The 21,542-nt window shown below is 47.9% G+C and overlaps 4 protein-coding genes across 4 annotated transcripts; 1 reads left to right on the plus strand and 3 right to left on the minus strand.

Moving 5' to 3' along the window:
- Positions 1-719: 719 nt before the first annotated feature.
- On the minus strand, positions 720-9,118 carry C922_00870 (hypothetical protein; the record flags this gene model as incomplete). Its single annotated transcript, XM_008816482.1, has 12 exons — positions 720-777; positions 944-1,163; positions 1,343-3,560; positions 3,660-3,946; positions 4,061-5,420; positions 5,508-5,660; positions 5,822-6,882; positions 6,948-7,848; positions 7,968-8,080; positions 8,312-8,426; positions 8,624-8,772; positions 9,061-9,118. 12 exons carry the CDS (start codon positions 9,116-9,118, stop codon positions 720-722), a joined length of 6,693 nt encoding a protein of 2,230 aa, XP_008814704.1.
- An 892-nt stretch (positions 9,119-10,010) lies between these two features.
- On the plus strand, positions 10,011-11,520 carry C922_00871 (hypothetical protein; the record flags this gene model as incomplete). Its single annotated transcript, XM_008816483.1, has 7 exons — positions 10,011-10,038; positions 10,243-10,301; positions 10,480-10,548; positions 10,685-10,762; positions 11,001-11,069; positions 11,200-11,263; positions 11,426-11,520. The coding sequence occupies 7 exons, from the start codon at positions 10,011-10,013 to the stop codon at positions 11,518-11,520; spliced, it is 462 nt and encodes a 153-aa protein (XP_008814705.1).
- A 486-nt stretch (positions 11,521-12,006) lies between these two features.
- On the minus strand, positions 12,007-15,601 carry C922_00872 (hypothetical protein; the record flags this gene model as incomplete). The annotated part of the gene is made up of 2 exons (XM_008816484.1): positions 12,007-12,327; positions 12,515-15,601. The coding sequence occupies 2 exons, from the start codon at positions 15,599-15,601 to the stop codon at positions 12,007-12,009; spliced, it is 3,408 nt and encodes a 1,135-aa protein (XP_008814706.1).
- Positions 15,602-16,796: 1,195 nt separating this feature from the next.
- Positions 16,797-20,942, minus strand: C922_00873 (hypothetical protein; the record flags this gene model as incomplete). Its single annotated transcript, XM_008816485.1, has 1 exon — positions 16,797-20,942. One exon carries the CDS (start codon positions 20,940-20,942, stop codon positions 16,797-16,799), a length of 4,146 nt encoding a protein of 1,381 aa, XP_008814707.1.
- Between the last annotated feature and the right edge of the window lie 600 nt (positions 20,943-21,542).

The raw sequence follows: 21,542 nt of genomic DNA on the forward strand, positions 1-21,542 counted from the left end.
CAGAGGCAAGGCAACACAGCATGAGACAGAACACGGAGGATGCACCACGCACTTGGCGTCCCTCCCCATCAGAACCGCCCCGAAACATCTACCTTGTTCACACGGGCACCCAGTTCGCGAAAGAGAAATGCCCCCCTCAGATGCAGCGGTATTATATGTGTGCAGGCGGATGGCACGTTTCTCCGTTCGACTACCCTACACGCATGACTCCTTTCATTTTTTCTACCCCATTTTTTATTTTTAAAATTGGCGCTCTGGCACAGGGGGCATTTGCTCCTCCCCCCCTTCCTTTTTCCTTTGTTGCACAACTGCAATTACGCTGTCGTCGCTTGGTATTCGAAGTGGAGCACCCCGCCCACGTCACGTCGCGCAGCGTTCCCCCTGTTCCGTTTCATCTCACTTCGCATCGTTTCACCTCATTTTATTTCGTCTCACCTCATATCGCGTCGCCCCACCTCATTTCATTTCACTCCATTTTTTTTGTAAATTAAACGTGTCGAATTCCGCGCGCACTGCCCTCGCCTCTGTCTTTAAACATGGCCAACTTTTTTAAAAACAAATATAACGCATTCAACGAGGTTGAGAAAGTTACCATGTGTAGGAACCACATGGGGTGTAAAAAGTTCAAATAAGGGGATACACACAGAGAGTGCGTGTCACCCAGGAAAAGGGGCATATCGAAAATTACCCCCGAGTAGTCTCCACGCGGCGCTTCTTCACTAAGTGAACTGCATTTGGCACGAGGGACACTTGGTATTGTGGGACGTCAGGAACCACCTGCGGGGGGAGGGTAAAGCCAAACGGAAACGTGAAAAAATGCGAAGACGGATCAGGGGTAGGCAAAACGGATGCTCCGCAAGGACTCCGCTAATAGGGCGCTAATACACCGCTAATACGCAGCTAATACGCCGCTAAAACACCGCTAACGCTGCGCGGGACGTACTTGTGTAGGCAGTAGCTATGGTAGGAAGTGCCGCACTGGGAGCAGGCCTTGTCGCAGGTCTTCGTCTCGTACAAAATCATGAAACAGATGTTGCATTGCGACTTATTCTCAAAGTAGCCATTCATAATGCTGTCAAATTTTACGAACATCTCGTTGATGTTGCCCGTCCGGGCATATTTATACATGCTCTTGATGGAGTTGTGCACGTGGGCCTTCTTGTCTGCCGGGGAGGGGAAAAGCGGTTAACACGGAGTGGTAAGAAGCATTGACTTCTCACACGTCAAAATGGGTTATATACACCTCTCATACGGTTCAAGGGGTAGACAAGAATTATTTTTTTTTTTCTCTTTTTAATGGGAAGCATCCCAAAAAGCAGGGGACGCCTCTTCCTTCGCCTACCTAGAGACTCAATCCTGTCACTTATGACCAGGTGCGAGAAAGGGTAGTTCGGAAGGAAGAGCAGCGTCAACTTGGCAGTTACGTCCTCGAACTGCTCACTGTCGTCTTCCTTCATCTTGTACTTAAACATGAGCGTCTTCGTAAGGGGGTCATACTGGAACGTGGTATTAATGTAGTCAGTCGAAATTTGTCTCAGCTCGTTCAGCTGATTTGTGATGATTATATTTGAAAAAAGGATCTTGTTGAAGTTGACAATGTCGTGTAGCTTCGTTTCGTTCGTTATCGTGATGCACTCGTTGGGGTAAATCGTTATGAGACGCAGGATAAGGTGCAGGGCGAGCAGAAAGAGGTAGAACTTGTTTCGATCTTTTCTCGGGAAGGGCGTCTTTTCCATCTCATTCCGCCTGGATGAGCTGCCTTCCCACTTGTTCTTCGCTGCATCCCCCTCGAGGATGTCGCCGACACGTTTAATATCACTCAAAAAATCACCCACGCAAAAATTGTGACTTTCGAGGAAGGCCAAAAACTGCTGGTGCAACTCCGGCTCGTAAATAAAATACTCAGCGGACAGACATATGTTTAGCATGGAGAGAAGGACCTTCAAATAGTTTAACTCGAGGACGAATGAATACAAATCGATTATATTTTTGTTCAGATCGATTAGGAGGGATGGATTCTTCAGTTGGTTCTTCAAAGCATACAAAGGGATCATTTTTCTTTTGCAACTATTATCATCCCTCTTAGGGCGGTTGGCTACGGCACACAAACGTACAGATTGAGGAGTATCCTCTCGACTGCCATCAGTACGTGGTGTCTCCTCCTTCTGGTTATCCTCATCCTGAGCCTCTTCCTCTTGGCAGTTTTGCATCACCCTGGTGGGGCTCAACGTGGGACTGTCCTCTCTGCTGCTGTCTGGAGGCCCTCCTCTTCTTCTTACGTCATTTTCTTCTCTCACTGGGGGTTCTTTGCTCTTTCTTTTGGAGAGGCCGGCGGTAGGTGGGCCTCCTCCATCAGGCTCGCTCAAAAGGGCGTCATCGCTATCGTCAGAGAGGCTACACAGCTTGTCACCTGGCATGGGATGGCCACTCCGCAGGGAGTGTTCACTTCTCCTTGGGGTCCCCCCCACACCTGCTGCATCCGCATTCGCACCCACATCGGGTTCCACCCCCAACACTCGGCAGGCATGCCCATCAACACCCCCCCCTGCAGCGGAAAGCAAAAATAGGTTGTTCCCCCCTTCATTAATGTGCAAAAAGGAACTTATCATGGCAAACTTAAACATATGGGAGCCTCTCAATTTATGCAGTTCAGCAAAAAAAAGGCAATTCATTAGCAGAATGCTCAGCGTCTTGTCAACGAAAAAGCTGCTATCTCTGCACTTGTCCACATTGGAAAAGAGGATAAACAAGTAATACGTGTTTACATAAAGGTCCAGCATTTTCCTCATCAGCTTGGACAATCCATCCTTACTTAGTTTCAATTCATGCAGACGAAAAATGTCCGTCGTGAGGTAGTCGGAAAAGTGGGTAACACTGATTGGAAGAGAGAAAAAATATATTTTGTAAATCGACTTAACATTTTGCACATCAAACTGTAGTAGTAGCTTCAGCATTTGTGTCGCCAGCGTCACCATTTCACCATCCACTAATCCGTCGTCATAGCAACTAATCGAGAGAATGAAGTAAAGGATCTTCCTCAGGTCTGCTGTGATTTTCTCTGTCTCCTTAAATGTCGACAGATATGTTTTGTTCTCCATTTCACACTTCACATATGTGTACTTCAAAAAATGTATGCCCATCTTCGAATGGAGTAATTGGTGGGACTCCCTTTTGCCTTCGACTTTTTTGTCCCTGCTTTTCTGTCTCTTTAGCTTTCTCTCAACTGCAGGGGGTACCTTCCTACCGCTGGTACTTCCTTTCAAGGTTTCATTTAGGACCCTCCATTTCTGCCTATGCAGTGCGCTCTGCTCGTCGTGCATTTTTCGGTAGAAGTTTTTCAGATGGCAGAGAAACTTGCGGAAGGCCTCCTCCACGCGGTGGTCGTCACGCAGGGGGGGATCACTCGGGAGGGGGTCATGCAGAGGGGAGTCACTTGGAAGGGCGTCACTCGGGAGGTCTCCATTCGGGAGCACACCGTTGGGTATGCTTCCTCCATCCTTTGGAATGCTTTCTCCCTCCTTTGGAATGCTTTCTCCATCCTTTGGAATGCTTTCTCCATCCTTTGGAATGCTTTCTCCATCATTTGGCATGCTTTCCCCACCGTTGGGCAAGCCGCCGCTGTCGGGGGGCAGGTCCTCCCCTGGAAAGGCGCCCCTCACAAAGCCAAGGCAACAAAAGAACACGTCAAAGTTATTCCAAGTAACATACTGGAGGGCCAGCCCTAGGAGTACCTTCCTCCTCACGATGGCACACTCGAAAAGATTAACGTCTCGGAACGTGCTGCTGATGCATATCAAGTGGTGGAGAAGGTTTAAGCAGGGCAGCTCTCCTTTGACGGTCAGGGAGAGGTTCTTCTCCACGTAGGTGTGGAGGCTGCGCGGCAGTCGCTCCTTCAGCTTGGCCATTTCTTCTTCGTACTGCTTCGCGTCTCCTTCAACGAGGTCTCCTGCGACACCTCCTCCTACAACACCACCTCCTACAACACCACCTCCTACAACACCACCTCCTACAACACCACCTCCTACAACACCTCCTCCTACAACACCACCTCCTACAACACCTCCTCCTACAACACCTCCTCCTGTGCCATCGCTGCCGCTCAGGTCGCTATCCCCCAGGAGGCACTCCTCAAACAGGAACACCTTCAGCGGCAAGTCGAAGACGCTCTTCACTTTAAAGTTGTCTAGCTCGCGAATGACGTCCCTCAGCGCATCGGCGGACAGCTCCCCATTGACTCGTCGATCCCTGAGGATGTCCCGACAGATGTTGAGCACGTCCCAGTTATTCACCTGCCTCATGACGCACACCAGGTCGGATATGCTAACATGGGTGGAAAGGACATACTTCGCAGGAACATGCTTCGCAGGAACATGCTTGACGGGCAACTTCCTCCGACTGTTTCCCCTCTCCAGCTGCCTATACACATAAATGAGCAGATTCAGCATCCCCATTTCTTCCCCCTCATCCGTTTCTATCTTATCTTTCAAGCTGAAGATGTGACAGAACAACGATTTCCTCCTGATGTTGGCATAGGCAAAATGGTAGAAACGGTCGAATCGATATAGTTCGCTTCTGTGTGACTCCTTCTGGGGCTGCTCCTCAGCTGCCCCTGGAATGGTTGCCTCAAAGCATAGCATGGTGAATCCCTTCAAGTGGCCAACGGAAAAAGATTCCACTTGGTAATACAGTTTGTACACACTTAGAAGTCGCTCTATGAATCTCGGATTTACGATATCCCTTCTGCGTAATGACAAGAATGTTTCTTCATTGTTCTTTTGTCGGACAATTCCTTTTGTGGGACGCTCCTCGTCTTCCCTCTTCAAATCGGTGCTAGGTAAAGCGGCATCCGTGTTTTCTTCCTCTTCTTCTTCCTCCTCCTGACCAATGCCGGTTAGCCTTACCGAAGAGTTACTGACAAGTAGGCCAATCTTGAAATGGTCCCCCTCGACCATTTCACTCATGTCGTCACTTTCGCTTTCCTCATAATCATCTTCAAATCGGTTCATGGTGGACGTGAAAGAGGACCACATTTTCCCCCTTCTCTCCTCTTCATCGTTCTCCCTACACCATCCGTACACATCCCGCATTACCTCCAGGAAGGAGAATAAACTCTCCTTACTGAGTTTTGTCGACACTAACAAATCCTTTGTGTGTCTTTCTACATGTTCGTCTTTCACATTGAGGAGAGTTCCAAACAGCAAATGTAGGTGCATATCGTCCAGTGGGCCAATCTCCCTCCTCGTTCTCAATGCATATGAGGAGAAGAAGAAGGAAAAATCTTCATCCGGGAGGGCTCTACTCAAGTGCATTTTTTTCCTATACGCATGGAACACACCTTTGTAGAACTGCTCTCCAAAGAGGTCGGGCTCGTCTTCTGCGTCGCCCTGCACGGCGGCGTAAAACGCCTTCAGTGAAGTGCACTTTAGACTGTGGCCCCCATCGCAATCGTTTCGATCGTCCTCCAAACGGGAGACGCCTGTTCCCCAGCTGCCAGCTCCACCCCTCACACCCTGCAGGAGGTAGTAACTGTATATTTCCAGGGCCTTCTCCGAGAGGTCGAAAAACTTCGTGCGCTCCTTCCTCATAAAATTGATCAGCTTCACGCAGATGGCTAGCTGCTTCTCCACCGTTTCGTCAGTTGGGGGTACTCCAAGAAGGGCCTGAAAGGGGAGATCAACATAAAGAAAGGCAAGTGCACATTAGTAGGTAGAAACAGGTGCTATTCCTATTCATGTAAAGAGGGGGTACATATTCAAGAATTCCAAGCACAGTTGCGTATCGTCGAAAGTGCTAAACAGGGACGCCTTGCCTCTGGTCTTACCTCCTGAAGGGTCCCCGCCAGGGCATCGCAGGACTTCCCCCCCTTGGAGCAAATGAACGCCAAGAGGTTCAAACTAACGTCCAGGGAGCTGAACAGGGCGTCTCCCCCATCCGCTACCCCTTCTGCAAGGTTCGCCTTCTCCCTCTCCCCACGTCTGCGCCACTTCAAGAAATCCATAAAAATGAAGAAGACCCACTCTAGCGAAACCTCTTCGTCCTCTACTTCCCCCTGCGCCAAGAGAAACTCGAGAATGCCCCAATGCTTCTTCACCATTCCAACGGCATCGTAATTTCTTTCCTCCACCATCAGGCAGGCGATTTTGAAGGTGCTCTTCAACGTGCGAATGAAGGCTATCCTGACAGCGCCATTGCTTTGGTTGGCTACATCTCCTGGGCTGTCCACATGGACCCCTGGTGGTAACACCACCCCTTTCAATTCTGTTAGAAGGTTCAAAATGAAGTCAACCGCGCTGTGATATTTGTGTCTTCCGCTGGGGTTGCCACTACTTTGGGAGGATCTTCCAACTGTAGAATCGTTCACACTTGGGTGGGATCCCCCGGACGGGTTAGCGAGTCTTCCACATTCCGACGTTTCACCTGCCCTGAACTCTTTCGCCAGGTCGCTCGTGTACTGACTCAGCAGGCACAAACAACTGAGAGCTATTATGTCTCCACATTTGGACACCTTGAGAAAGTTGCTATACGTACGGATGAAGTGATCCTCCTCCAGATTCTCCGCAATTATTTTCCTCTTTAATTCTTCAAATTGATCCTTGTCCTTACCGTCCTTACTTGGCTTCTTCTTCTGGCAGTAGTATATGTTGGAGAGAGCCTCACATAGATGGTGTCCCCTGTCGAATGAGCATTTGTAGGTGACGCCGACTTTCTGAGCAAGGATCGTTTCTAATGGCAGGTGTAAGATGCTTTCGCTGAGCACAGTGTAGCAATCCGATTCGGAAAGGGAGTACTGGGCACCTCGGTCTTCGCTTTGGCTGAGGCTGCTCCCATGGGTTGCCTCCGCAAAGTAGCCAAGAAGATGCTGCAACAAGTCGTAGTAAACAGCTAGCGAAGAAGACATCCCGTGCAGCAGAAAAAAAAAAAAAAAAAAAAAAATTCTCTAATATCACTCTTCTCAAAAATAAAGATGAACAAAGAAATGTTGTAATTAAAAATGTCATTCCTCGCAATTTTGTTGTGCTTAATTAGGGACAAGTAACATTTCAAAAAATTCTCATTAATCATTTTTTTATTCTCCGAGAAAAAATACAACAGTAACAAGTGGTTTATATGTTTCAGGATGTACTCATCTTTATTGCTGATGACACAAGAAATGTAATTGAAGATGGATGAGTTCGCTTTTTCTTCATCAAAATCGGAGTAGTTCAGTTTATACTTCTTCAGCAAGTATATAATATTGTAGACGGACAGGAAGAGCATTTTCTTTACCCGCTCGTTGTCTTTGCTTTCTTTGTAAATTGAGTTAACTGCATTGAAGAAGAGGTTAAACGTGCTAACGAAGTTGGGAAATTCCTTTCGGATGAACTGCTTCACTGAGTTGACGTCTCTACGGTTTGGGGACGCCGTCCTATCGTTGCATTCTTTGGCAGGGCGGTTTTCCACGGGGTGATTTTCCACAGGGTGCTTCGTCTTCCCCCCTTCGTCGTCACCCCCCTTAGCAATTTTCACCAGCATGTACAAAAGGGATGGATAAAAACAGACCACGTTGAAAAGGTACACACCATAATCGTAATCCTCGTCGTTCTTTTTATTTTTCAAATTCCTCGTGACTTCCTCACAGAGGGGACCGCCAACATACTTGAGGCAATTATAGAGGTTCGTCAAATTCACCTTCAAATTTTTAATCCCTCCGTAGAGCTTCAGTTCCTCCTGCAGGCGTATCTTTCCCGGTTGTGTTTTTTTTGCCTTCGTTGGATGCTGCCTGACTTGGTCTTCCACCCCCCTCGACTCTTGGGTCTTCCCTTTTGGGGGGAATATGATGAGAAGAATTTCTCCCGCGATGTGTTTTACCTGTACGTGGGGAACAGGGAGCAGTGTGCCAGCTGGACCGATGTGCTTCCGACGCGAAGTGCGCCCGTGGACGCATCGCCTGGCCGGGAATCTCTTCCCCTGGAACCTCCTCGCCTTACATTTTTGCTGTAGTCGAAGAGAGACACAAAGAGTGGCGGCAAGAACACACTCAGGTGGGGCTTGATCTTCGCCTTAACTTTCACTATGAACAGCTTCAGGCACAGGTTTAGGTCTGTCAAATGGGGGAAAGAAGTAGCGTGGTGAAGGGGGACCCATGAGGATGCAATATGGATTCGATATGGCTGCGATGAGGATGCAATATGGATCCAATATGGATCCGATATGGTTGCGATGAGGATGCAATATGGATCCGATATGGTTGCGATAAGGCTGCCATATGGCTACAACACCGCTACGATATCGCTGCGATGCAGCAGGACGGAAAAACAAACAAGGTCCCTACTTTCCCTCAGGCCATAGTTCGGGTGATAGATCAACTTTTTGTACACGCTTATGAAGGAGGAGAACAAGTGGCTCACTTCGTCTTCGTCGTACTTGCTCAGGTGCAGAATTAGTTCCTACGGGTAGGTAACGGGCAGGGATAGGATGCAATGGATGGCACCAATTGGGGGAAAGAAAAACTCCACCAGGAGAGTACCACAAATGATCATGCAGAAGTTGAGACGTTTCAGTAGGTGCTTCCATCCACTTTTTGTCAACAGCTAGCGAAACGGAGGGGAAAAAAAAAAAAAAAACTCTCAAAATGGCTACTTACACTTATGGCCTTCAACTTCGTTTGCAGATTTTTTTTGTGCAACTTGTTTATACAGTTAACTATCAGCTGGGAATTCTTCGACTCGACTTCCGACAGCACGTTCTCTGCGCTCTGCATGAAAATGTTGGTCAACAGGGCATCTTTGCTAACTGAAGGGGGGGAGGGAAGAAACCCACATGTGTAAATAGTTATGTCCGTGTGTGCACAACGACGTGTACGTGCATGTAGAACTGCACTCTCTCGGTGAAAGGGGCAGTACAGGCATCACCCTCTGGCGGTTGAAGATATCTGCTCAGTTTCGGACACGACAAAGGTGATGCTTTGGAATGAACCGATGAACCGATCGGGATTTTCCCCGTCTCTCGTTTCTCTCGGCGCCCCCCAAAACGGAACGACATCACTTTTTTCGTATTTCATATATGCTCATATAATTTTACAGTAGTTCCCTTTCGGCACATATTCCTCCTTCAACTTGACGACTTTTTTTTTCTTCATGGTTGGTTGGGGGAGGAGGCATATATTTCTTCCTGCCGACTGCTACACCGCGACTGCTGTGCCATTTGATGGGCTTCCCCTCCCTTTGCGTTAACGGATCAACCGTTGCAAGAGGGTGTCAAATAACGGCGGGGTCTAAACAGGAGCAAATGGGACGATTCTCGATTCGCTATGTACGCACAATTGGGGTGGGGGGTTTACAACGCTTCAACCTGCGGGGGTTACCGCCTGGATGACATATATCACTCTTTGGTATTAACGCGTTGCGGCAGTTTCTACCTCCGATTGTCGATTCGTTTATGAGAGGAGGTTCACTCATAGGATTATTCATCACGCAAAAATTCACATGTCATGTGGTACTCTCCAGTCTAGAGTTTTTTTTCTTTTTTTTTTTTATTTTATTTTTCTTCATTCCTCCGTTGGAGGGATGTTCCGATGGATGAATAATATCATCGGTCCTGTGTTTACCTTAAGCGCGTCGCGCACTTCAGGATACGGCACCCCCACGGGTCGCCTTCTTCAAATAACAAGAACAAGGAGTCATAAAACTGCGTACACTCACGTGGACGAATGTGCCATTGGCGTTGCCCGCATTGGAATCTCCCACATAGCTGAAAATGGTAAACACGTCTATGCAGGGGTAAGTGCGTCGCCTTCGTTCCATACCATCAACATCGTAAAGTCACTTCAACACAAGTTATTTGCGAACGCTCTTAGCAGCAAATGCAAATAATGATGATGCCACACGTCAGAAACAAGTTAACCATTCTCATCAGTTTTGTTACCCATATGAATGCGCATAATTTTATGGAGACATAATTTTTCTGTTTTTTCTCTTTTTTTTCCTTTTTTTTTTTTTTGTGTAACGAGAGCAACATTATGAATTGCCACAATGAGGGAATTTAGGAAATACAATCATAGTAATTCACGAGGGGAAGAAATGGCGTGGAGAGAGCATCGGTGGAGCGGATGACGCCGATGAATCGTATGCATCGTTCGTTTCATCCGATGCAGACGCGGGCCATCCGGTCAATAATCCCCCCCACGAAGCGATAGCACGAAGCGATAACCCTTACCAAATCCGCACAGCAAATACCATTCCTCTTCTTTTCGCCCCCCTTTAGACGGTCATCATCACCGAAAACACTACCATAGACAATACGGCGGTTATAGGCACTCCCACGTAATGACCCACTAGAGGGGAGTTAGAGAGGGGGCCCCAGTACCCATCAGGGGATGGATCTTCGTGTCTACATCCGGCGCGGCGAACACGGCAAACGCGGCGAGCGCAGCCAACGGGATGAACCATATCGACAGTGCTCCCGTGAATTCCCTCCCCCCACTTCTCCCCCCCCCTGTAGAACGAAGAATACAAGACGAACCACCACCACAACAGAATAAACAAATACAACAACAGGAGTTCCTACCAGGTAGCGACCACGCCCACGTGCATGCGTGCACCTCTAAGTGGCTTTGGAAAGGAAAATTACCAAGGCGGATCACTTCACCAGCGACATTCGACACGCTCTCGCATTATTTTTTACCTTTTTTCTTTTCCCCTGAAAGAACTACGACGAGCGGGACAGCCAAGTGCGCGTGAAAATCTCAAACCTGGACTACACCATCTCGAAGAATGACTTAGTGGTACCGTCAGCCCCGGCCTAGGCATTGACGCTGTTGGCATTAGCTTTGTGGGCATCTTCGTTGCCCATAGCGATGACCGTAGTGCCCGTGCCAGTTTGGGGATGCACGGACATACGTATCTGTGATCGCATTGTGGCCATACACCCTAATGTGATTGGACCATATTGCCATTTGATTCCACCACCTGACCATTTTGTTGCACTACTTTACCATTTGCTTCCCCCCACACCTCGCACAGGAACTCTTCAGCAATGTGTGCAAAGTCGTGAATGCCTGGATAAACTACGACCACACGGATAGATCGGATGTAATTTGCACTCATGAAATGGGAGGAAGCCCCCCATGTTGGCCCCTCTCCGCATATGCACTTCTTCCCTTTTTGAACATGTGTTCACTAACACATCGCTGACTGGAACGCCTTTTTTTCCTCCACTCAGGGGACAGGCGTGTGCGTTTTCGAAAATATCAACGACGCGCAGAAGGCCATAGACAAATACGATGGTTAGTTGGGAATGGAAGACGAGAGAGAGTTCCTTTAAAGGGGAAAACTGCACACAGGGATGGATAGGCAAATGGGCAGGAGGACATTCCAACTGTGCACACATCTTTTCGCAACCCGCATAAATGTTGTAATTTCTTCTTTTATTTTTTTCCCCCGCGCAGGGTCCGAAATCGAAGGAATGGCAATCAAAATGGAAATAATGCACAGGAGGAATTATGGCTACAGAAAGAAGTACAAAAGTAGATGCCCTTGGTAGGAAGGTCGTGCTGTCCTTTCCCCACAGGATGAGTCCCCCCAGGGGCTTTCATCATTTGTTGCAATGCTGCCAACCGTTTTGATGTTTTTTCCTTTTTTTTTTTCTCTTTTTTTCTTCCTCCCCACTGGGACAGCAGTCCGAACTTTTTTTAAAAATAATGTTCAGTAATCGAGCATGTAAAAAGGAGCGAGTATGAATTGTTGAGAGTGGTCAACGATTAATTTAAGGCAGCCTCGTAATGCACAAAAAAAAAAAAAAAAAAACCTCGCAGAGACGTCAATTTGGTTACTTTTTTTTTCTTTCCGTATGTTTTGAGTGTAATTTCTTCAGGGGGGTGGGTCGAACGGGGAGGAGTCCCTCCTTCGCTTCCTTCGTAGGAGTCGTCTTCCCATGGCTCCCCCGCGTAGCTCCTCACTGGTGGGGTTTTTCCCCAGCATAAGCTCATGCGCCTTTTCCCTCCGTTCCTGTCACCCTCCTTGGGCTATTTTAAGACGCGCCCCAATTCATGTACAGCTTGATCGCCCCAAGGAGCTCCTCCGAAATGTCATTCCGCATCGAGATGATCTCCTCCACCTCACTGGAACTCAAGTTGTTCTTATTCTCCTCGTAGAAATCTTTAAAGTCCTGCAAATCGTTTATATTTAGTAACTCGCAAATTTCGAGCAGTTTGCTGAACTCCTTCTTCACGTTGATGCTGGTGAGAGATGTGAAGAAAAGCATGAGATTTCTGATGTCGTTGTCTAATTGGACGCAACCGTACAGGCTAAACTTCTTCGTGCGCACGATTCGCTCGATGTATTTGCAGATCTATAAGAGGTGTTGTAGGTGGGGGGGAAGCACATCGCGCATGAATATATGTACGTCTGGGGCAGTGGCCGCCTTGGCAACGTCACGAGGGGCGTACAGACAAGTGGAGCGCGAATGCGCAGCAATGTATGCACCAATCAACGTAGCGATGTCTGCACGCACGTATAGGTACGCTTCCTCTACCCACCTTCTCCGCCAGCAACCCAACGCATATTTGAAAGATGTTCTGATTGAAGTATAGCGAAATGTGATAAACGATCAACTTCATTCGACTGACCAAGCCGTTAATGTATGGATCGTTCAGCTGATAGTAAGCATACTGCTCACTCGTTATATCAAAATTGACGCTCTCGATGACGACCAGCTGCCCAATAAAGTGCACCTTCAGAATGTTCAGCAGATTTTTACAATTTTCGACACTCAGTTTTTCGAAGTCGATAAGTAGGTTCTCGTAATTGGCAAACGAGTTGGCAAACATGAGGAGGTAGTTCTGCCTCTCCGTTTGCTTCTGCTTCTCCGTTTGTTTCTCCTGTTTCTTCTCCTGTTTCTTCTCCTTGTGCCTCCCTTTATGCCTCCCCCTTTCTTTCTTTTCCCCTTCATCCTTCAAGAAATTGTCCACAAAATAATCATGGATGAAATGTTTGAAGTTCTGTATGTACTGGTGGCAGGAGTCTATGTTGTTCACGCAGTGAGGATAGCTAAACTTGGAGTTAATAGTTTGACTGTCCATGTTTTTTCGGTCCGACAGAGGGTTGAAGAGGCTCTCATAGTGCTCCGCCGTCAGGTAGTCGTAGATGCCCCTGTCATTTCCCATGCCCTTGCCACTGCGACTGCCCTTCCCACTGCCTTTCACCTCGCTGCTTACAGAGGTATCACCGCCCCCCCCCCCGCGTATCGCATTATTACGGCCGGCACTTCCACTGGCATGGTCGTTACGTCCTGCCACCCCCTCCGGGGCTTCACTCCGAACGTAGCTAAGCGAACTCACCAAGTTCTGTGCCAGGGCCACGGTGCGGTTGTTCCCCTGGCCCTCATCCATGTAGTTCGTCTCATCGATGCTGCTAAGGAGACCCCTGAAGGAGAACGGCTTCAAATTCCCAACCTCGTGAATGAACGCGGCGTATATGCTTTTGCTCGTTTTCAAATTCTCACTCAGGTACCTTTTCAGAGTGCTCCCAATGAACAAAATTATGTGATTCACCAAAACACACATGGTGTTAATGTCTTTCATATTTATACTCCTGCACACAGACTTCTGGAAAATGAAAAACGCATCATCCAGCAGGGTAGAAGTGTACTCATTGCTGTTACTAGAGCTCATCATTATATGCTCGAAGTTAACCATATTCTCGTAAAAATCTCTAGCGTCTTTTCCCTTGCTCTTCTCGTCATCTATCAAAGACAGCATAATGTCGTCCGTCAAAACGAATGCCTTATCGATGCAGTGCTTCGTAAACAGTATCTCATAATCGATATACGAACATAGGCAATCTTGTATACATTTTACGTAAGGCAAATTTTTAAACAAGCCTGACTGGTCAGAAAAAATCTCTTTATTTATCCAGCTAGCCAAAACGAACATGGCATCCAATCTTCTAAATTTCTCTTCCCCCAACTGGTGTAAAAATTTCTTTATGTTTTGAAAATGATAACAAAGTAGAGACAACATCTCCACGTTTTTGTCCAATTTCGTTAACTCATTGTAGTTATCGATCCGTAGGACCTCCGCCTGACTGCAAAAGCTTGAGCATATCGATTTTACGACTCTATTAAAGATTAGCTCCGCCTTCCTGTTGTAAATAATGCAAACTATATGATCTCCCAGAAGCGTTTCCAAAAAGGCGTTGTGTCTGTAGAGGCAGGTGTACGTCCCTTTGATGCACTCCACGTACACGCTGTCTTCTGTGCTCACTACTTGCCTGGTCAGAAGCTCCAGCTTCTTTTCCACTTCCAGCTCGACTAGCTTCATGGCCATGCGGCACACGAACAGGTATTCTCCGAAGTAGAGCAGCTGATCCTCCAAGGCGACGTCAGCGGGGGGTCCTCCCCCATGGTGCTCGTCACCGCGGTCGCTACTGTCACTTCCTACGCGATTCTCCTCATCGTGACTGCTCACCCCGCTTGCCTCATCGTGACTTCCCACTTCGCTTGCCTCATCGTGACTGCCCACCCCGCTTCCCTTATGGCGGCTTTCCTCATCGGATCCCTCGTCTCCCCCTTCACCGCCCCCCTGAGAAGAGTCCGTTTTCTTCTCCCTCTGCTCATTCTGATCATTCTGCTTCCTCTTATCCCCCCGAGTGCGAAAAATACTCAAGTACAGTCCTACCTTCGCCCTAACCCCATCCACGTCCTTCAATTTTATGCACTCGCCGATTTCATCCTCGATGAGACCCTTCACATGGTCATAGTACCCGTTCAGCAATTTTACGTTCTCTTCATCTGTCTGGAATATCTGCGCATATGCCTGTGCTTCCGCATGCGAGTGTGGGTGTGCATCGTTATTCTGTTCGGGATGGTCCTCTGACAGCTGCTTTTCCCTCTGCTGGACATACTTGATTATGTCGCTTTCAATGATCGCGTCTTCGCTGGTCAGGAGAGCGACTGCCCCCTTGCTGTGGTAGCCATGGCCTGAGGCGATCCCCCCATTGAGGCTGCTCCCCCCCCGCAGCAGCTCGGACCGACCATACCTATACAGACACCTCCTAACCTGCAAAAACTGGTTTAGCGGCTCGATGGCGTCCAGGTAATTCCTCCTCACGCAGCCCTCCACCTGCCTTATATAATCCTGCAGCTGAATTTTTAACGTAATATATTCGTATGATGAGTTAACATTCGATATGGTCTTATAGATCTTTTCCATCTGCGAAAAAGCATCATAGTTGCACTTCTCCCTAAGGGAGTTGTTAATTTTATTGATCTTCCCCTTAAACAACAAGTGCTTCTTCACCTGTATGTTTATGTTGTCGATGTTACTTAGGAGGTTCTCCTTCTCCTTCTGCTGATTCAGCCTTATTTTTAGATCGCACTTGTTCCTCAGGATGTCCAACTTTTCGATGTACTCATTGATTCTTTTTATGTTTGATTCTCCATCCCTCTCGGAAGGGTGGCCTTTCGAGTCGTCGGATTCAGACGAACTGCATGAGTCAAAGGTGTCCTCGTCTGGGTCACTTTGCTCGCCGCTATCGAGATGGCCTCTCCATTGGCTCCCCTCAAGATGCCCTCCCCATTCGTCACTCTCGCTTGACTCCCCACTCGAAAGAGACTTCCTCGTCATCGTCACTGCAGCTGCGCGGCTTTGTTGGGTAGTGGGCCACCTTTCCCTTCGCTAAGCAGGAGGCTTCTCCTGAACCAGTTACATCGCGGTGACTCTTCCACAAGGAATTCCCCTTTCGTCGTAAGGGGGGACCCTCACCAAGCGGGACGTCTTGATCTTCGTAACAGAGAAAAAAAGGCACAACGGGTGAAAAGCTCCTAAGGCAATAGAATAATTACCAAAGGTTCACTTAAAAAATGGCTGCCATAATGTTATAAGATCTGCCAAACTTTGCTTGCTCTTGGTTCACGTGAGAGTAGGGGGGAAGGGGATCCCGCAAAATGACCATCCTAACTGGATGGCACAAACGTCTCGCAGTGCATATAAGTCTAGGTGAAAGAAATGTGTCCCGCGTTCATCCACGAGATGGCTTTAACGACACCCGTGCCTACGCGGTAGGGCAGGGAAAGTAAAATGAGCGCATTGCGAAAGTGACAGTAGTTGCGACAAGGATGTGATAAGATAATGGTGCGTGAGACCTTCCACCCCGCAATTTTCGCCAAAAAAAAAAAAGAAAAGTGCCTCTCTTCCTGCGGGAAGAAAGCAGACTGGGAGGCCACACACCCGAAAATGGGGCAATCGTTTCGGCTGTCCCTTTTTAGCCGCCTGGGGCATTTACCTCCAAAAAGGAAGAAAACCAATGGAAAGAGGAAGGTGTCCACACGAGCTATACATCCATGATTTCCTTTTCACCCAACAGGGGATTAGTATGGGAGGCCACCTTTCTAAATTCAAGTTCCATGGTCCCCCTCTACTGACGATGAAGTGTCCTGAACAGATGTGTTACCTTAAAAATGGCTGTTTTTTTTTTTTTTTCTCTCTCTCTCTCTTGTTCATACGGTTTTGCGCAATTATGGAAAACTGGGTCAGAGAAGAAAGCACCACAAAGTGGCTAATCGTGGGAAGCGACAAACTAACGAAGGTGTGCAGAAAAACATGAAGGATCTCTACCCGCATGCCCATTCGTTCCCATTTGCGTGATATCTATGTTGGTGTTAGCCTACTTTGTAAAGAGCCCCCCTCCCCCGCTTCCGTGTGTGGGAAAGTTTCCCATTCGGATGGGTCACAAAAAAATGCCTGAACAGGTCAGGTGATAAGTTTCCCCAAAAATAGAAATAACAAATCTGTGTGTGCATATGATACACCCCATTTCAAATTATCCACATACAAAAAAAGTGGGAAATATAAAAATACAAAAACATGTGCTGTCGTCCAAATTGCCATGCATTATGGAACCCTTGACAATATCCCTTGCCAGTTTAGTACAATCTTCTTTTGTGAGCATATACCTGTGCATCATTTTGTTTATGTCCCTTTGGGGGGTACCTCCTGGGGTGGTTGTCAACAACTCTCGCATGTTATACGTTCGGTACAGCTTCCTCACCTTGGCATACACGGATTTGTTTTTTTTTAAAATGTTTAATAAGAAGTGCGGGTTGACGTACTCGAAAACGCCGTCAGACGCAATGATCAACAAGTGGAAAAAGTTCCTTCGTTTCTTCCAGCATAAATAATTTTCATTCATGGAAACACTTTTGATGTTAATGTAGGGTGCGAACCGCTCGTTTAGCTGTACAGGGAAATTTTCTTCTTTCTTCTCCACCTGGCTGGTAGGCAGGTTACTGTCGGGCGCGCCGTCCCTGTAAATTTTTAAGCACAATCCGGCGGGGGGAGGTCTCCCCTCGGAAGGCTCACGCGGTTTAGGCCGCTTATGCGGTTTAGGGGGCACCTCTCCTCTGCTCACAGTGCTGCTACGTTGCAGATTAGCAGCGCTCCCTGTGTGGATTTTGCCCGCCTGGCGAGGCTGCTCCGGAACGTCCAAAAGGACAATCTCCCTGATGGGTCCAATCTTGCCATAGTTACTGAGGAGGTAGCTCCTCCTGCACGCCCCGCAGAACTTCCTCAAGTACAGATAACGAATCATATTGACCAAATTGATATTATTCATGTCGTATTTGTACACATTCGAATCGTTGGACAAGATGAAATGCTCATTGTAGTACTTCCTCTTCAAGTCATAGTCTCCAATAACTCTGCAGGGATGTAGGCACCCGTCGACTCTATTATATTTTATTAAATCATAGGAGAGGTTCCCTATGTTTATTTCCTTTCCGCGTTCGCTCAGTAGGTACCCATTAAGCATTGCGATTTGTTTGTTCAAGTGTTTATCCATCTTGGTCTTTTTCAGATCCTCCTTTTTCTTCCTCTTCTTCGTGTTCTTCATGTTGGGAGGTGCCTCCATCTCCATCTGTTCTTCGTCTTGCACACCCCGTCGAAGCTTGTCCCTGGGGGGCCTACTCACGGAAGTGTCCCCGTTCTCGTTTCGCCTCTCTCCAGGGTGGTGTCCCTCCCCTGTGCTCACTTGCCGACCGACTAACTCCTCACAGAGATGCATCTTATACATCCGCAAGTACTCCATGTAACTATTGCAGTTGTGTTCGCAGTTGAGCTCGTTGTAGGAAAATGACTTCGCGCTGATGACGTATGCCTGGTACTGGCCATCGGAGTCGCAGTCGCGGTTAACCGCGCGGGCACCTAGCTTCGTCCTCTTCTTGGACTTCCCCCCTCTTCGCTTCTTTCTTCTCGCCCTGTGGTGTTCCTTCTCCTCCTCCGCGGGGGACTCCCGACTGTATTCAAACCTATCCAGGTGAAAGGTCAGCATGGCGCACCTGCTATCCCCCGTGTTGTTCACATAAAGGTAGTTCCCCCATAGGAGGATGTTAATAATGCACGATCCGGCACAGCTGCTACTCCTCCCTCTTGCACACTCCCGATAGTATAAAAAATCCAACAGGGGGTGTAAGATCTTTAGGGAGATATAAACATTGAAGAGGGTGTGAACGAGGAGGTAGTAAAAAACCCTGTGCACATTTTGAATTAAGAAGTGGGAAGCATGCGAATCGCCATGACCGTCGCATATGGTGAACAAGTGCATGTCAAAGTTGTTATCCAACCCTCTCTGTTCAGAAGATCCATCGGAGTGTCCTTCACTCGGTTTCGATTCCTTCTTGGCAATCAATCTCGCGTAGTATTGTTCAAAGAGATACCTTCGCATTTTGTCTATCCATCTTTTCCACTCCCTCGATCGAATCATATTCTGTCTCGTCCGTTTGAGGAAACTTCGAGAGGGCTCTCCCTTTCTGTCCCATTCATTCGGGGCAATTTTTCTCGTGGAACATCTCTCCAACACATCCTTCCACATTTGCAGCTCCTTTCCGTTTTGGTAAGTCTCCACATCGGAATGAGAGCGGACGTGGCACCTCTCCTCCTCAGCTAAACCACTCCTTTCGTCGTGATCATTTAGGAAATTTTTTCTAATCATTGTCTTTTCCCTCTCTTGGCTAGCTGCAACTAGGTTGAGCATTTTTTTTTCTGACCTGTTCAGGCAAAATGGGTGTTCCATGAAATAATTCGTCTTCCAAAAATTCAACAAAGAATCGTTCGCCATGTTATCATATTTGAGAAGATGCCTGCAGGTTTTGCAGCTCGTGAGGTAGTCGCTCAGTCTGCCATAACTGTTTGTCGTGCTTCCACTTGGGGAGGAGTCACTCGGGTGGTTTTCGCCCTCCCCGTGGATGGATCTATCTGTATGTCCGCTTAAGCCGCTAAAGTTGTTGACCTGTCTAGCAGTGGAGAAGGCAGGAAAATCCCCATCCACAGTTGCGCCCGTTTCCGCGCTGCCTTTTTCCCCATAACGCTTCTTCCCATTCTGGGGAGAGAACCTGACGTAGTTAAATTCGTCTGAGCAACTGGAGGAGGTGTAAGCGCTCATCTTGTGGCACGATTTTTTCTTTTTTTTCTTCCCTCCCCATTTGGGTACACCATGGAGGTAGCGCAGGTAGGCCGGATGCAACATCCGGCTCTGCTGGGCATTCATATATTGGTACTTCCTGCAAACCTTACAGACGAACTTATAGTAATGGGAGAAGCGCAAGTTAGGGTTATGTGTTTGGTAGAATTCTTCCCCCTGGGAATCTAACATTTGGGTTTTCTCTCCCCACTGGGTTAAACATTTTAACTGTAGTTTTTTGGTCCCTTCTTCGACATCATGTGTGTCTTTGGGCACGTTTCTTTTTTCTCTCCTTTGTGTGCGTCTGGTCCTCTTCTTTTGGTGGCTTTCCCCCTCTCTGTGATCGTCGCTCTTCTTTTCGTAAAAATACCTGCAGATCATGTCGTGGTGGTGAGGGACATTCGGTGGGCTCCCCTCCTCCAGGTGATACACGGGCAGCACGGGTTTTAAGTAGACCTTACAAGTGCCTCCATTTGAACGTTTCGCGGGAGGATTCAATTCATTTCTATCTCCACCGAGCTCAGCCTCCCGAGCAGAGCGATCCCTATGGCGAAGAATCGACGAACGTAGGTGAAACCTTTTTAACACCTCATGGAAGAGATTAAATTTCCTTCCGCTGCTTCCCATGCGATGGATGAGTTTCTCCACCCCCTTTTGTATTTCATAAGAACTGAATGAGGCATGCGAACATGTGTCCTCATTGTTATGGTACTTTCCCTTCTTGGTGTAAAATCCGTAACTGAAGGTGAATGATTTGTTTGTGTCTTCCCCCCAACTTCTTCCTTTTTTCCACTCATTTATGGAGACACCCATGGCGGGAATCTCCTTCGCTTCATTCGCTTCTTCCCTCGTTTGTATCCCCTGGGTGGCCATAAAACACATGTAACATTTTTTCCTCCCCAAGAGGTACGTACAATTGGCATAGTTTCGCACCTGACTGGTTAGCCAATCAGTGATCGTGGATGGTCTGCCCCCTTTGGGGGAGTCATGTCTCCACTTTTGTTTTTTTCCCTTCTGGGGATTCGCGGCTTTGTCTTCCAAATGCTCATCATGGAGAGCCTTAGACGGGGTAGATTTTTTCTTCCCCCTCTTTTGGGAGTCGTCAAATTGGGACAGATTTCTATCCGCTGATGTGGAGGGGTCACCCAGAGGGGCTGTCTTCTTATCATTTTGCATAAAATGGTAATTCCTGCCAAAGGAATGGTTCATTTTATTGTTCATCTTTACCGCGATGCTACTTTGGTTCCTCAACTTTCTGAGCGTATCACCGGGAAGGAATTTCCCCAACCTGGTTGCTGTCCTTCCTACTGAGAAGCAGCACATTGATAGGCCCCCATGCTTCCTTATTCTAACCCGTTTAAATCTCCGTTCAATTTTCTCCCCATCTTCTTCAAAGTTTATGTCGACGCTTGTTCCGCTTTCTCTTCTCGGGATGATTACATTTTTCATATCCGTCTTCCTAAGTAAGATGTCACATCGCTGCTCAAATTCGTCACCGAGGAGGGGCTCCATCATGCCACTGCCTCCGTGGTGAACTCTGTAGTGAATGTCTCACGCGACGGGTGACCTCCATGGGGGAGGGCGACTGCGAACCTCACGATATACGCAGCCGGTTGGTCCCTTTGAGGGGAAAATTCTCTTCCCACGGAGGATGGTTCCCACGGAGGATGGTTCCCACGGAGGATTGTTCCCACGGAGGAGGATTTCCACTGGGAGAGTCGCACCCTCAAGGTGACAGGAAAAACTATGAGGGGGGTTTGGGGGAATGCGCAGCTAACTTCCTCCCCCTTTATTCTGTTCCAACGGGATGACCACCCGTTCAGGTCAATCACATCGTTGGGGGGTTCTTCCCAAAGGGGCCGCACAGTAGGGAAGATCGCCGGTAGTCGTAGCAGTACTACTACTACTGCTAGCACTTTTAAGCAGACAGAGAGAAGTCACACCAAGTGAAGATGCTCCCCAAGCTCAAGACGGATGAACGTGCCGAGGAGGGATAGCGTGAAAAAGTGGAAAACTTGAGTTTGCAATTTTTTCTGCCCCCTTCATTACCCCTCCTAGGCATATTTTCCCCATTCTCTAAACTGTGCAATCACAATCAATGGAATGTGGGCC

Source organism: Plasmodium inui, assembly GCF_000524495.1.
Source record: "Plasmodium inui San Antonio 1 unplaced genomic scaffold supercont1.3, whole genome shotgun sequence".
Classification (NCBI taxonomy): domain Eukaryota; phylum Apicomplexa; class Aconoidasida; order Haemosporida; family Plasmodiidae; genus Plasmodium; species Plasmodium inui.